At 40.1% G+C, this 15,865-nt stretch overlaps 1 protein-coding gene across 1 annotated transcript; it reads left to right on the top strand.

The window, feature by feature from the left end:
* The first annotated feature begins 9,344 nt into the window (after positions 1 to 9,344).
* CUNH13orf42 (chromosome unknown C13orf42 homolog) lies at positions 9,345 to 14,246 on the top strand. The gene is made up of 3 exons (XM_088522116.1): positions 9,345 to 9,764; positions 13,038 to 13,185; positions 14,005 to 14,246. Exons 1-3 carry the CDS (start codon positions 9,345 to 9,347, stop codon positions 14,244 to 14,246), a joined length of 810 nt encoding a protein of 269 aa, XP_088378242.1.
* The last annotated feature ends 1,619 nt before the right edge of the window (positions 14,247 to 15,865 follow it).

Raw genomic sequence — 15,865 nt, 5'->3', positions numbered from 1 at the left:
CATTTTAGATGACTTCTCACTTCCAGGGAGACCTGACACTGATCTCTCCTTATGCTGTGGTGAGCTGTGTAGGTAGTGAATAGATGGGCCTGTGGAGCACAGTGGTTTATGTCTTCAGTTCCCTTTTTGTGTGTGTGTGTGTGTGAAAAGTTCTCTTTCAGTATTCAGGAAAACTTCTGGGAAGTGGGAGTACTTTGTAGGACAACTGCCTCAGGGCACAACAATGCAAGGAGAGATTGACAGTGTTTAATTCTAGAAAGGCCCTTCCAGCCACTGTTGTTGCTGCTGTTCTCTTCTCTTTGACAAGGAGGGCAAATGTGATCATGGATTTGACTCCTGGGCACAGAGCAGTCTGCCTGCATCTCTCCACTCCATTGCTTTATTCCATTAACCTAATTGTATCAGACAGTGGAACCAGTGCAGACTTCTCAGCCTTTGATTTATATATTATGTTAAATTATGTAAAATGGAGAAATGCAAAAAAAAAAGTCTTCTGTGACCAATCTACCTTTATTAGTAATTAGATTAACAAATAGACTGTGAATCTGCTGAATTGGTTAGACTCTTTGAGCAGCAGCTGGCTTATTAGTGGAATCAAAGATTTAAGCAGTTTGGTCTATGAAATGAATGTTCACATGACTGTGTTATAACCATAGATTATAACCAAATATTAATTAAAAATTTAGTCAGCAGGGTGGTATTCTTACCCCTGCCCATGTACCAGCCTGCACTCTGTATATGCGAATGTTCCACTGTCAAAATTTGAGGAATCAACAAATCATAGAAAACTGAAAATGATTAGTGTAAAAAAGGATGCTATTTGTAGAGGTTTACCAGGTGTTTTTTATTTGCAGTTTTCTCTTCAGCAAAGGCCGACTTACCACACAAGGCAGAGATGCAGTAATGTGACAGCATCCACGATTCCATATCGATACCATTATCTGTCAGGCTTTTGCTTCTTTTTCTCTAAATAGCTTTTCTGCTCCCTAAATAACACTTTTAAAGGGACACTGTCAATCTGAAAGGCACTTGGTTTCAGAAATGAATTCAAAGTAGTTTTAGAGTCACTGATGATTCCTGCCAAATTTTTGCATTTAATTATGGCTTCTTCCTTTCCTTGTTATAGGAATGAGAACCCATATAAAAGACATATATAAGGTGAATACTATTAGTTCAGGCCCTTGAGGAGAGCTTACCCAGAGACGCCAGCTGCTGCAGGACCATTCGCTGTCTCACAAGGGATGCTCTACAAGGAGTGGCCAAGGATGCATGTGCAAAGAAACCATGCCCAAGCCCGACATTTTCCATCCCTTTCTCTTACAACATTCTCTACTGTTGGTAACACCAAACAAACAATTTCTCAGGAAAAATATGTATTTTTTACTATATCTTTTTAAAGTTCATACATACCACACGTAGGCATTAAGTAGTGTGTCCTGCTGGTCTAACAGTGTATTTGGTCTGAAGTTCCCATTCTAGCAGTAATCTGTCACAGCTGTGGTACATCTTCCTTTTTGTGCCCCAATCCATGTAAAGGGACACCCAATAAAACTGAACAGGACCATGAAACAGATTGACTGAAATGATCAGAACAGATTAATGCCATCTAGCACCATGGAAACATGGTCCTAACCCCAGTAGACCTCACGAGAAAAATGCCATCTGGGAAGCTCACTGGAGGGTTCATTTTGCTGTCAATGGCACCTGCAAATCCTTTACGTGCAACAGAGGGCAATGGCAGTGTGAAATTCTCAGGTAAGGTATGACAAAAACAAATCTGTAGAACAAAGCTCTTTTTTTTCCTGGCCTGTACTTTGGGAAAATTAGAGTATACAGCCACCGTTTATGTACCAGAAATATTAATAGTGTGTTGAGGAGCTTGATGCTACTGGAAGGAATAGTCTTCTCCAATCTTTGCCGCCCTAAGTAAGCAAAGGTGGCAAAGATTGGAGAAGTAAACTACAGAAATGCCTGAATGCAGCTAATTCTTACTTAAATATCTAACTGCATACAGTTAAATAACTCTTATATATACAATTAAATGGTCGGGCAGCTAACGGAGAAACTCTGGAGGCCAAGGCTTCCATCTAGTGGTAAAACATAAAGGTGCAAAATTAGCTGTTCATAGCAACGAGAAACGTCTGAGGTCCTTGTTAATACCCATATGCCCTATATGCAGGGCAGCATCCGATTAGATCAATGAAGAGAGCACTGGAGAAACGGTATCCATGGGGCAGGGACCGAAGGACTGCTGTTACTGAGTTTCCATTCAGATGCTAGTTATGCATATACTTTATTTTAACCCACAGCCAGTAAAATAAATCAAATGCTTTGCCTCACTTTTGAATAGAAATGCCTCTAACCTAGTAGGGAAGCTTTAGGAGAAATAGTGGCAGGTTTGTGTTGTGAGCAGAGCTAATGGCTGAGGTACTGAATTGGTTTATATATCACTACTACATCGCTGAGGAGATACTTGCTAAATGTGTTGCTGACTAGGGTGCTAGTGTTACAGATCTATTAGATCAAATTTACTGTCAAAAATTATAAATGATTGAGAGGAGCAGCAAGAAAATAAACAGTGGAAAAAACTACCAAAAGCAGACAGGCAATTTACAATATCACTGAGGTGCAGGAGGAGCAATGTAGTTCAAGGAGAAAGGGATTACAATTCACTGGAGTGAGTGAGTATTGTCTTTTACTTGAAAACATGCATGACATTTTAAAGAGATCCTGGCAGTCTGGTGCACTGGATGAGCTATAGGCATGATCCACAACCTCAGGCATATGGGCATAAAGCAAAACTGATCTCTGCGTGTTAATATGTATTTTCAAATATTTCATATACAAATACTTTTTGGAAAAAATGTCACTGTCATGGAGGGTGAAGAATATGATATTTTCCAAGTTGAGATCATCCTGTCAAGAGCCCCTGATAATATTTTCTCTCTCACATCGTTCAGAACAGTAATTGGGCCTGTAATCTCTCAGCAAGGCTATGCCAGAGTGATGGAACAAACAGAGCCTTTCTTGGAAAATTTAATGTCATTATAAGCTCTGGGACAAGCAGTGGATAAATTAAGAGGTTTGTGACCTTGTAGAGATTGCTTTTACAACCTTGTAGAGCTCTCTTTTGAAGTATTAGCCAGGCTTTCCCACTCCTTCTCCCCAAAACCAAACACCTCAGGACAATTCTTGATGTCCACAAACATGTCCCTAGATACAAATCTAGACACAGTGTGCAGGTATGTCTTATCAATAGCCATAACTGTATTCACACTCAAAGAATGAAAAACAGTGACAGCTGAATGGTAGAATATAGTGTTCCACATACTATTGAAGTCAGTAAGAAGAGTTGAAGTGAATTAAGGTGAAATATCAAATTAGTCTGCCTCCTGTTTTCAAGTAATTGGATTTCTCTGTATGCAGGAAGAATCATAAAAGATAGGCTGGTTACCTCAGTCTTTTCTTTCCATCGTGGTGGTTTCTTTCAGTTTATGACGATATGTCCAATGTTCAGGCCCCTACGTGTCAGCTGTTCCAGTTTACCAGCATTCACATAAATATTTCCTTCAATTTACCTACTTTCACATTCCTTGTGCCTGACCTAGAAGTCTCAAAGGAAAATATATTTAGAACCTCCATATCTGATCACTTTGGGGTCAAAGGGTTGTGTTCTACCTGATTTTAAAGTGAAAGTGTAAATCTTTACGTTCTTTTGAGCACAATCCAGGTTTACCTGAAAGATTTAATGAGATTATAGCTCACCCTGGAAAGTGTCATTTGGCTTTGCAGATTACTGTTACCACCTTGCTAATCTGCAATCCCAGCCCAGCATGCATGCCCGCCAGCACCTATGTGGCTTTGTGATTCCTTGGTCCTATACAGATGTATACAGATGTATTTTTGTCAGGAACATTGCTGTCAAAGCAGAAAAATGCATAAGTTAATGTGCTCAGGAGCACTATTAGTAAAGTGCTTAAGACGTATTACTTCTTTTCTTCTTTTTTTTCTATTCTGCCTAGTATTCATGTCATTTATCCATTGTACTCAGTACCCCTTTCTCAGACATCTCAGACATCTCAGTCAGGCTACTTCTCCTTTGCTGCTCCAGCTTAACTAGTCTTTGCCTTGTTTCACTGAGTCAGCAGAGTAGGCAGGAGATAGAAATGGGAGATAGGCATCCAAATGGGAGTCAGGTACCTATGAAAATGTCTCTGGGTGTCCTGAGTTGTCCTTGCCTGGAGATAACTGATACGGTTTGGTCACTCTGTGACTTACCAAAGGCCAGGGATCCAGACTCTCCCCTTTCATAAATCTCTCTAGGGGCTTCTTTTGTTGAAAGGATGAATAGTGTATTAGAATTTAATTGGAGTGCGAAACAGATGATCCAGTTAAAGATCAAGACCGACAGGCCATTGAAAAGTTTGTCTTGTATAAACTAATTTGAAGAACTGCTGCTCACAATAGCCGTTCTTTATTGAGCTACCATGCAAGAATCTTAACTATTTATCACCTTCTCTTGGCAAAGACTTGATCAATGGGTGATGGATGTGACAGGCAACAAGCTAGACATCGCGATAATTCTTCAGCCACCCTTGGAAAAAAAGACTCAAGAGGCAAGAGAATAACTAATTCTACAAAGACTAACAAAGCTTAGAAAGGTTCTGACAATGTTCATACTAAAAGGGCAGGAATTCTTCCAATGAAGCCAGCGAGGCCAACTGCTTGTCCCCTGACCCTGTGTGACAGAAGACAAGACAAAGTTCTCTTGTCAGGCTTGTCACAGATCGAGCTTTTAATGACAGCAGGGTTATTCTAGGAAACAAGGGGAAAGAGAAGGCCAGATACAGCAGCGGGTAAGTGCGGTAACCTTTCACCTCTGAAAATGCTGCCAGGCAACAGCTATAGAGATAGCACTAAAGCAGCAGTGTTTCTCTAGAGTGGGTCTTATTGCTTTGTGATAGAATGAATACAAAACACTGCCAAATAGAGATGTTGTGGTAATTAAAAAGACGTTGACTGATAACTCATTTGTATAATAATTTCCTAGCATTTCTTATAAGTAAATGGCATTTCCATACATAAATGGGGTTTCTTAATCTTCTCATGCTTGCTGGAAATGCAGTCACTCCTTTGGCTGGTTGAAGTACAACAAAAACCATTCAATGAATGCAAGTGTTTCTTGCAGTGAAAATTTATGGAGAACGTGCAGGGTCTAAGTCAAATGGCAATACTCAGATTCAGATGTAAGCTAGACGGAAAGATGATGCTGCAGCCTAGCAAAATAAAAAAGAATCTGTTCATCCTCTGACAGACGCAACCCTTCCTTTTATGACTCTCATGATTTTGCAGGCCAGTGTTGCCATAGTGACAGCATGACTCAACTGTGTATCCTCAAAAAAATAATTAAAATAAATTGACATTGGCAAAACACTTAGATTTTACTGGGTTTACATCTAAGTCAGCTCAGATGAAATTCCCATACTGTAACATCTCCATTCTTCAAAAACTCATTTTTCCAGTTTTATAGCTCAGAGAAGCAATAGTGATTATTTCAATTGCATGGCATCAGAATTGTTGTCTCTTCCCAAACACCAGGAATTTCCAGAAAGGTGATGAACTTTGTTCACATAAGGTGATCTGTTGAATCATCTGAGATATATCAATGACTTCTGAAGAAGATAAAAATGTTCCTGATTGATAGAAATCATGAATAGGTAGATCCAAAAGGTTCCTGGCAGCAATGGAATTCCTGCAGGCTGTTGTTTGTAGAGACTGATAGAGAAAAAGAATCAAAAATTCCTGAGGACACTTTTGTTTTTGCTCAATAACAAGGTCCAGGCTCCTGTTTTCCCTTTTAGCCAATGGAAGGCAGGAATCTTGCAGTATTGCACCTCAAATATCTGCTCTTTCTCACCACTTGCCAAGAAGCAATGACATTCAGCACCTAATCTGTGATTTGTGAATGTCCCTCCAAAGCTAGTCCTTTCAAAGACATATGGATTTTGAAGCAGCAAGAGTCACGTTAGCAACCATGTACATGTATCAAAATTTGTTTTGGTATTAGGTTGTTTCCCCAACATTCCCACATTTTTTGCTTTTTTCACGCATCTCCAGGAGATTGTGTATTTGTATGTGTGGACTTTTGCAGAACTTACTTAAAGGAAACATAGGAAGCAGTAAATAGTAAAGAACAAGGGATAAATACCTACTGTGCACAGTGATTAGCCTTACATGAATTCTTTAGGTCTGTTTTGGACAGCTTCGGTTAGCTCTCTCCTACACAGTCTGCTCTTTTTATATAGATATAGCCAGCATTTAACACTTTGTTTTCTGAATCATCCACAATAGAATGAGGTTCAATAACTGACATTCTTTTGTATCAGTCATTTGGGTGATATGTAGCTATCAAGAAAATATTGCATTCATGGCATCATGTTATTCTGGAGATAAGCCTAAGGTTTTCCAGATAATTTATTGAAACAAAATGATAAAAAGTGTGATTTTATGATTTTAGCCCCTGTCAATTAAGAAAATTTGCTGTCAACCTACTTCATTTTAATTATATTTGTTTATATATTATATTTTATGGTTTTTATTCAACTGTGTAATTAATATAGTTAAAAAGAACAAATACACTTGACTGTATACATCTAACTGGATTTTCCTTTCCAGACATGTTGTCTGAGGAAGGGCCAAAATACCAGAATTAGATAAAAAAGGCCCTTTTTGAGATATTGAAGGGTTATCTATGTTACTTAGACCATTAGCTACAAAGTAATTCAGAAACATTGAAAAGAGTAGTAGAAGTGATGTCACTTTAAAAATAAAATTTTTTCAGTAAGTTAAGTCAAAATCAAGTAGCCAAATGAACAAATAAGATATGAGTATTGCCTTGTCAAAGTTAGTAATCTTAGATACCATTAAATATTTAGAGTGGTCCATCTGATCTGCTTCTCACAAGCTCCTTCAATGGGAGGTCTTTATTTATGATTTAAAACCTGCCTGTAAATTTGATATTTTGGACTAACAGACCAAATATTCTTCTTTAACCGTATTTGCTGTTTGATGAGTGTCTTTGTGCAGAAAGAAATCATTCTGGAATAAGAGTTTGGTTTTTAATTACCAGCAGGCTTAGATGCAGTAGTATATTCAATCCTTGGCAGTAAGACTAGGGAAGGGAACAGTGATATCTGCTGGCTGAATTACAGATACAAGGAGACTAGGCTTTGACCTTAAATAAGTACAGTGCTATTTAAGAAACATGTCTGAATGCAAATACCTTATAAGAAAATACTTTGAAAAGACATAGAGCATTCCTTTTCTCACAAAACACACGAGACAATTGTGACCTTTAAAGATATCCGTAGTTTTGCCATTTAGCTTTCTAAATCCATGGATTTATTCAAATTACATTAGATATTTGACAATCATTTTTACAATAGAAGCTGATTTGTATTCTCACTGCCCTTAACCAGTGTACTGAATAAAATATTAGCATCTGAAATAGTTGTAAATGACTATTTACTTCAAGGGAAATTCTAGTATACAGTGAAGCTACTGTATTGACTCATGCATTTATTAAGCTCTCCTTATTTTAAGAGCAGCATGAACAACAGGAACCACAAACATGTTGGTGCAGAATGAGACTGGCCCAGACAGTTTTTGTAAAAATTGGGACTGAGCACACTTGAAACTGAGAACACTCTTAGGAGCCTGAGGGCTTTTGAAATCAGTGAGATCTGTTGTAAATATTTTGATGAATGTAGGATAGGAAGATGTATGGGTCGTATTAAATGTTTTTAAAATCACAGTGTATACCATTAGATTTACTCTTCACAGTACATGATGCTTTTTTCCTGTTTCATGAACTGGGACTTCCATGAGACTTTAGGAGAAAATCAGGAGCAGAAAACCTCTGTGCAGGTGCTATATCTCAGAGAGCTGAATGCATTTTAGAGCAATCTCTAGGCTGCACTAAACTGAAGTGGGAGTCATATGTGTGCTACTAATAGTGGGCTGCAAAAGTGACAAAAAGAGGCTAATTCATTTCATTTTTTTAGTTTTGTGTTAAGAACATTTTAGCTTTAGCTGAAAGTGAAAGTGAAGGACAAAGTGCACATTTTGTAAAGCTGGTGGTAGTGTCTAGTGCATGCAGATTTTTATTAAAGGCTCTCTCTCCTGCTGAGATCTCACAGGTCTTAGACTGTTTAAGCTTTCAGTCAACACTTCCAGTAGCGGAAGTGGGAATTTGCCTAGTGGAGCCTGCAGGATCATATCCACGGGCTTTCAAAGTAAAGATATTTTTCTGAAGCTCCCAAAGCTTGAATAAAATGAATTATCAAAACTCTTTGAGCATGCTAAGCCTGGACATTCCTGCTTAGTGTAAAAAATTATTAACTGTCTGAGCACTGAGAGTTGACCAAATTCCTCCTATACTTCTGCTGGAAGCATTCATCATGGTGTTATATTATCATATGTATTAGTAGTGCTCGAGTATGCCAGTAATAGTTAATGTTCTCTATACTTTTCAGCCAAAAGAAAAGTCACCAAGACCATTGTACTGAAATGGTCATGAATTAATCCACAAAAGGAACTAATGTGGAAAGACACAAGTGCGTTGGTTTCTTTTGCGTTGTTTTGGCAGCTGAGTATTTTGGAGCGATGTTTCATTTTACAGCGTCTCTTACACAGCAGGGCTCTGTACTGAGTGTAATGGATCCTGACATCTGAATCCCCGGCCTTCCTAGCAGCGCTGCGGTATCGGGTAGCCGTCACCATCTCCCGGTTACCGCAGGGTGAAACCCAGAACGACTTCCGCCAGCAGCTGAATTCCACCCGACAGAAACGCTTCCCCCACCAAGTCACTCGCTTGTCCCCGTTGATCGAGGCTGATCTCGAGAAGCTCTTGGGAGAAAAGCCGCCGCGTAGAGGCCCACGGGCCGCCCGGCCGCGGCAGGGCCCGCGCTGCAGCACCATGGCCAGCGCCAGGGAAACGCCAGGGCCGCGCTGAAGAGGGGAGCCCCGACAGGCGCCCATGTTGTGCTTGGGGAGCAGCCACCGGCAAGGACAAGGAATGACACCTGACCTCCTGCACTGCGTCTTAACCCAAGAAAAGGGCAAAGGTATTTAACTGACACACCTGGAATGGAAAATTTGCTTCTGAGTTACCATCATGCTCTTTACAATGTGTTAGATTGAAAGCAATTGAACAGTGTTAGAAGCACATCCAACAAGTGGGAAAGTTGTCTGTCAGCTGAAGGCAAGAGTTGCAGCTAGCAGATCTTTGGTCGAAAGTGAGAAGCTCAAAGAGAAGAGGTACAAAGGGGAGGAAGTGACACACTATGTTCAAAAAGATCCATTCTATATTTCACCCCAGTTCCCACCGAAGGAATGTGGCAGACAATATCCCTTACTGTGATGGCACGGGCTCTGCAGTGAGGCTGATCCGCAGCACTTCTATGTACACTCTGAGTGGTGAGCAGGAGAACGTCAGTGAACCACTGAAAAAATGCAAAAGTACAACCAGCATCGACTCCTGTGCTTACTTCCAGCCAAAAGAAGAAGACAGGGCCTGGATGTACTCCAAGACTCAGGACTGCTTGAAGTACCTGCAGGATCTGTTAGCCTTGAGGAAAAAATATCTTGACAGTATCAATAACTTAAAATCCATGCATATGGCTGCAGATTCCCCAGTGTCCACAAAATCATCTAAAACTGGGAAAAAGTCATTACTTTCTCTTCCTTCCAAAGAGTCTTCTAAGGTAATTCTTAAGAACTTTTGCCATGTGATTAGTTTTAAGTCATGAAACAATTAGTTGTATGACATATGTTTTTCTGCCTTACTGGTCTCCTGCTGACTGTCTTCTTACTGTTACATCATCTGAAATGCTACAAATACCTTTAAAAATTCTTTTAGCCTCTTGTGAGGTCAAATATGAGTGACTGATCATGGAAAAAATATGTCTAAGACATATGTCTGTGTGTGTCAGAGGGAAAAAAAAGAGGAGAAAAAAATAGCTATGGGTGTATGGGAAATACATTCTGAAAGATAGTTGTTTTTTCAACACTCTGGCAGCTACTATGGATATTTATAGCTGTTACTGACTGGCAAGCACACTAATCCCTGGCTTTACAGACATCCCTTTTATCAGCTTTAAAATTACATAAAGTAATGTTAAATACATTGAAAAACATAGGATTTCCTATGACCCGTCAGATAGCTTGTCAATGCTACTTTTATTGTGCGTGCAAGAGTAACTGATAGCTACTCAGATGTGGGGCTTTCTTAGGGCTCCCTTCTCTGTTAGCTAAGAAACTGTCAGGAAGTTTTGAGACAGTCAGTGCAATTCTTCACCCTTTACTGTAGTGACACCACAAAATAACTTTGAAATATTCTCTATATACACTAGAGAGGAAATGATTGCAAAGCTTCTTCCTGGCTGTATTTCATGAAGTGCATGTGGCTAGAAAGTTCCGTGGCTTATCTGGCTCTGGACTTGATTCAGTGGGGACAACGGGAAGGACTCCAGCAGGAGCGGTGATCTCCAGCTTACACGATCATGGACCTGTCTTTGGCAGCAGACTCGCAGCTTGCCTAATGCAGCCCTTAAACTGGATCCCAACAGGGATGATGATAGGAAGAAGGGACATACAGCTGAATTACAGAATAGCCTGAGTAGACATTACCAGAAAGCTATGGCCCCACTTGCATGTTCTGCCACTATAGAATCTCAAAATAGCTGAAACAGAGCTCTGTTTCTCAACCAAAAGTCCGTCTCTTGCTTTTTTAGGACTAGATATAACATCTTTTATTTTAAATTTTGATCTAATATACATTTAGTCATTTGGAATCTTCCTTCTGGTTTTATTAGGCTTTGTGTCATGCTTAGAACAGTGACTGTCAGAAGCTAAGAATAATAGTAGGAAACAGTGTTCAGCTCCTTGGGCTAGAGGAGATAGTTTTTATAAAGATATTTTATAAAACATTTTGAAAGTTTTATAAAGAATGATTTTTGTAATTTGAAGAATCATTTAGGGGTAAAGAAACATCCCAGCAATGACTGTGATATAGGAGTGACTTGCATGGTGGTGCCAGGAAATGATTCTCACACTATGTGTACACAGCTTGTGAAGTGACATTGTGTCTTGAGGAAGAGAAGATTTACAGCACATCAGTTTCACTGGTGGGTTCAGTGGTGATATATCAGAGCACTGTGTGACTACCCAGCCAAGTGGGGAAAAAATGAACGTGGAAGGATGCTCCAACTATAGGCCAGGAGCCTGTGTAGTGGACTGTGCACATCTAGGCTTCGTGAAGGATTGTGACTTCCTGAAGTTTGCCCCTGAAAATTCCACTTAAGAATGCCAAAAGCTCCAGTTTAGCAAACAAATGAGTCTCACGGAGGCCGAGGCTGCCATCTGACTGTGTGTGTGGCTGACTAGCTCTCATGTGTGAACAACCGTGATACAGGCTGACATTGTAACTCCACCAGCCTTCCCCTCAGGAACGGAGAGGGACATCAGCAAGATACACAGTGAGTCATTCTTGCCAATGCACATAGCAGGTTCACAGCAGCACAGCACCAGCTTTGCAAAAATTAGGGAGAGATCAAGAAGACTTCCAGAATATCCAGATGAGCCATCTGCTTCCTAACTGCAAGTTTTATATTCACAGATTGCAACATTCATTTTATCAAAAGGCTGGAATGGGTTTGTACCTACCTACCTGTTCATGTTAAATTACCTCTCAGCAGAAATTCACTTATTTCTCCTACCTGCTGCATGATTAATGGGAAAGTACATTGTGCAGACATCTCTGTCCTCAGGTCGCCAAGATTTTACTGAACAAAAAAATGGGCTGGACTAACCCCAGGGTTCTGAATGAGACCTGTACTTCAAGGCTGACTGTAGCTTCAATTAGCTACTTGGGTCTAGTGAGAGAAAGAAATAGAGAATTATATCAGATACCTGAAAAGCAAGTATTTATTTAAAATATCTTCTAAGCAATAAGGGCTGAGTCACAATAGCAGTCGCTATTCTCAGTGTGGTTAAGTTACCTTTTAGCACTTCTGAGGACGTTAATCAATCCATAATTGTAGAAGGGCAATAAGTCAGTTCATCTCTCTGCCCCCATCATCTCACAGAACAGGGAGCAAGCTAATCCTTCTGAGATGTGGTACAGCATGTTCCTTTTCCTTGCAGGTTTGAAACCCAGCATAGTAATTTTTTGACTTCATATTTCTGCCTGGCAATGCTCCTGGTTTGGAGTCTGAGAGAAAATATACAGCCCTTTGTAAAGAAGAACCCCTGTGAATGACAGAAAGGGTTCATGCCACATGGACATACAGAATTGCTAACCAAGGCTTAATGTCTGTTTCAGAGCTTAGAGATAGACATTTGCCATTTTTTTTTTTTATCAAGACATCCTCCTAATTTTAAACCTCATGGCTGTCCTGTGGGAATTGCCATCACAGAGTGGGATGACTCATACACACAATCCTTTTCCATTTCAAAAAGATTTCGGCAATTTAGATCTGGATTCCTTTCACCTAACGCAGGCATTTTAATGAGGTGCTTAAATTAGCAACCAAGTTACCCTATGATTCTCTGCAGTTAACAGAAAGAGCTGCCCGCAGAGGGGAATTCAGCCTGCTAAGGCCTGACTCATCTGCCGAGGGTACTGGAGCCTTGCATTAATTAGAGGAAACCCTGTGACTGCAGTTCTAATGTGTCTGCCTCATTAGATGCCAACTGCTAGGTAGAATAAATTTGACCATGAAGCTCAGCTGTCACTTGGGCATCCAATTAAGTGGCCTGGTACTGGAAGTCTGAGGAACAGTAGAAAACCTGGCCATCAATGTCCAAATGGAAAATGTTTGGTGTCGAGCATGTGACAAGATAGACATTTGTTAGACTGCTATCCTCCTTTCTTTGATGACTGCAAACTGGAGTAGACTCGATCTATGTCTTCTTTTTCTGACAGCTTGAAATATTGAATGAGATACAATTTTTGCTCTTACCTCTCTGTTCAACAGACACCTATGGAAAGAAAAGGCCCGCAGTCCGGTGCAGATGTAAGAGAAGCAATAGCTTTCTTCGACTCGGTTATTGCAGACCTGGATTCAGAGAGATGGCGAAGAGTTCCTGACATGGATCGGCCAAATGTGGATGTTGATTTTGATGGTACAGTATAAAACAGCCGAAATACGATAATTCTTTCTGGGCAGAGAGAGGAGCAAGGAGGGGCAATGTGAGACCATGTTTGATTAATTATTGGACACAATTTCTGTCCTGATTTTACTTTACAGCTCTGGAGTCACTAAGTGCATCTGGAGTCATTATGTGCATCTATGTGAAACTACAGTATAACACTGCTTGTTCCCTGCTGAAAGGGTGCACTATGTTGTGTGTGGCCATTACATGAGGAAATGTAGCATGCAGAACACTGGAGTAGTACTCGCCTTCTGCCCAGGGCTGAATTGCACCCTTGCATCTGTACCCTCAGCCATGTTGGGAGGAGAGCTATAGGGAATGTAAAGATGTCTGTTTTTTATCTTTCTCATTGAGAAATGTCTGAGAATTTTTTCTCCAAACAGCAAAATACAAGTCATTTAGAGATTAAGCTAAATACTAGTACGTTTCCACTAGAAAAAAAGGGATTTGCCTGACCAAATGAAGATGTGCCCATCTGAGCTCTTCATCCAGACAATTAGGCATTTGTAAATGCTTTGTCTAAAGTAGATATCTGAAACAGGTCAGATTAACTGTGCCCTTAAATTGCCTATAAAGAAACTAGTTCTGGTATATACATTTATACTTCAAGCAGCAAAATCTTAGATAAGGTGAATCCTATCCCTATTGAAAACAAGTTGAAAGCTTTTAGTAAGTGTTTGGTTACTCACTGTTACCTCCAAGAAGGTCATGGCAGACACCCCATTCTGTGGTGCATGTAAAAATATCACTCTGAACTCTGCTAACTCCAGATTATCTTCTGTCTTTCAGTTGCTACTAGCACAAGCGAACACAGTTTACATTCAAACTGGATCCTTCGCGCTCCCCGGAGATACTCAGAGGATACTGCCCAAATAGCAAAGGCAGAAAACCAATCTCAAGGAAACAGCCAGCGGAGAACCACTGGCTCCAGGAAGAGGTTGGAAAGACATCCCATGTACTTGCCCAAAGCTGTGGAAGGAGCATATAACACTTTAAAATTTAAGCCCAAAACACACAAGAAAGATTTTTGAAAGTATATTCCATCTTCAGCTGAAGATATATATGGGACTGTGCGTGTGCTTCCTTTTCTTCTTCTTTACCACTATATCTTATCCTGTAGAAGAGAGATGTGCAGCCACTGAAGACTCTCTGTGTGGGATACATTCTAAGCCATGGCTATTTGAGCGCTGGACTCATACGAGTGTTTAACTCATCGAGTTCATTGTGCCTAACAACATTTCTTTATTATTGATCTTGGGGCAAACTCCAGCTTGACGAGTCTGTTTCTAGTGCTATTATTGAAAGCAATGATTCAAAGATTGCCTGGTACAGTACTTTTTTTCTTCTGATTCCAGCAGTGCAAAGCAATTCAGCTAACACACTGTGAGCTTTTGCACCAATGGCTCCAACTTCAGAGCAGCAAAGCAGAGTTTTCCTTTTTTTTTTTTTGCACATGTGAAAATTAGAACGTGCCATCAGCCATCATTGACTCTGTGATCTGAGAGTATCCAGTGGCACTGACAAGAGGCTGTGGTGCAAGCAGAAACAGCTGCAGAGAAGGAACCACCCCTGAGGAATGTTTTTGAGGAATTTCTCCAGCATTTTTTGAAAAAAACAAGGTATCTTGTACTCTGCTTGCTAGCATTAAAGGTTCTGCTCTTGGATACATCATCAACATTCATTCATTGCATGTAAAAATTTATACAGCATTTTTTTTTAATGTGGCTACACCCTCTCTTAGTTTTCATCTATTTCAACACTCACATGCAGAATTAACCTTATTTAAATGCTGGGAATCTAAAACAACCCGGTATACACTAGAAAAGCTTATTAATGTCTTGGAGCAGAACAGTTTGAGCAAATTGGAACATAGATTGTTCACAAGGGCGGGAGGCAATTCGCAAACAAATCCCATTACATCAGCATTAGTTTATACCCAGAAGTGGATTTCTGCACAGTTCATCATTACAGACTTAACTTTTGGAAGAACACAGTCAGGAGGCGTTCCTGACTTTGGACTCCTTCACCTTAGAGGTGAGATGTCTTCTGTGTGATACTGGGAATTGTTATGTCCCATTCTCTGCCTATTTCACTGATGTTCAGCAGTTTAAAAATGTATGGACGGTGACAAGGACCTACCATTCCATGGAAGTCTGAGTTATTCAAACAATGTTTCTGCCATTAGATGGAAATACCACTCTCAAATCTTGCAGATTTAGGACACTTTCTGTCATGGGATAGGAAAGTGCCAAGACAATATGTTTTCATCTATTTAGAACTGGCATCTCCTGACTGAATAAAACTTTTTGTTCTTTTTCTAGTGGTGTTCATGAAAGGAAGAAATTGTTTCCATAATACTTCAGTTCTAGAAATGCTCTTGCTATTCTCAGTCTAGCCTATACCCTTCTCAAAAAGACCAGTTTAACATCATTGATACATCACGGTGAACAGTTTAAATGAAGGTCTAGGTTTTGTTTTTACATCCCCACCATTGGTGCTTCTCACAGCTAATCAGTATTCTCTATGCACTTGGTGTTGCTGCCTTTGTACTTCCTCAGTCCTGTCCTTATTGCCCTGAACTCAACATCCTAACTAACCTTAAAGATTTGGCACGTGTCTGTTCAAGACCTTTGAGTTGGGTGGGAAAGGC

This window comes from Tinamus guttatus, unplaced genomic scaffold (genome assembly GCF_059628265.1).
Source record: "Tinamus guttatus ecotype Peru unplaced genomic scaffold, ASM5962826v1 Tinamus_guttatus_pri_ptg000150l, whole genome shotgun sequence".
NCBI lineage: Eukaryota > Metazoa > Chordata > Aves > Tinamiformes > Tinamidae > Tinamus > Tinamus guttatus.
The sequence above is the reverse complement of the archived record's forward strand: the minus strand, read 5'-3'. Positions and strand labels throughout refer to the sequence as shown.

What these genes read in the sequence shown, in the direction of transcription:
- CUNH13orf42 (XM_088522116.1), top strand. Translation starts at nt 9,345, where the DNA reads ATGTTCAAAAAGATCCATTCTATATTTCACCCCAGTTCCCACCGAAGG. An exon ending in CTTCCAAAGAGTCTTCTAAG is followed by an intron (nt 9,765 to 13,037) that starts GTAATTCTTAAG and finishes TCTGTTCAACAG; the next exon opens with ACACCTATGGAAAGAAAAGG. An exon ending in TGTGGATGTTGATTTTGATG is followed by an intron (nt 13,186 to 14,004) that starts GTACAGTATAAA and finishes TCTGTCTTTCAG; the next exon opens with TTGCTACTAGCACAAGCGAA.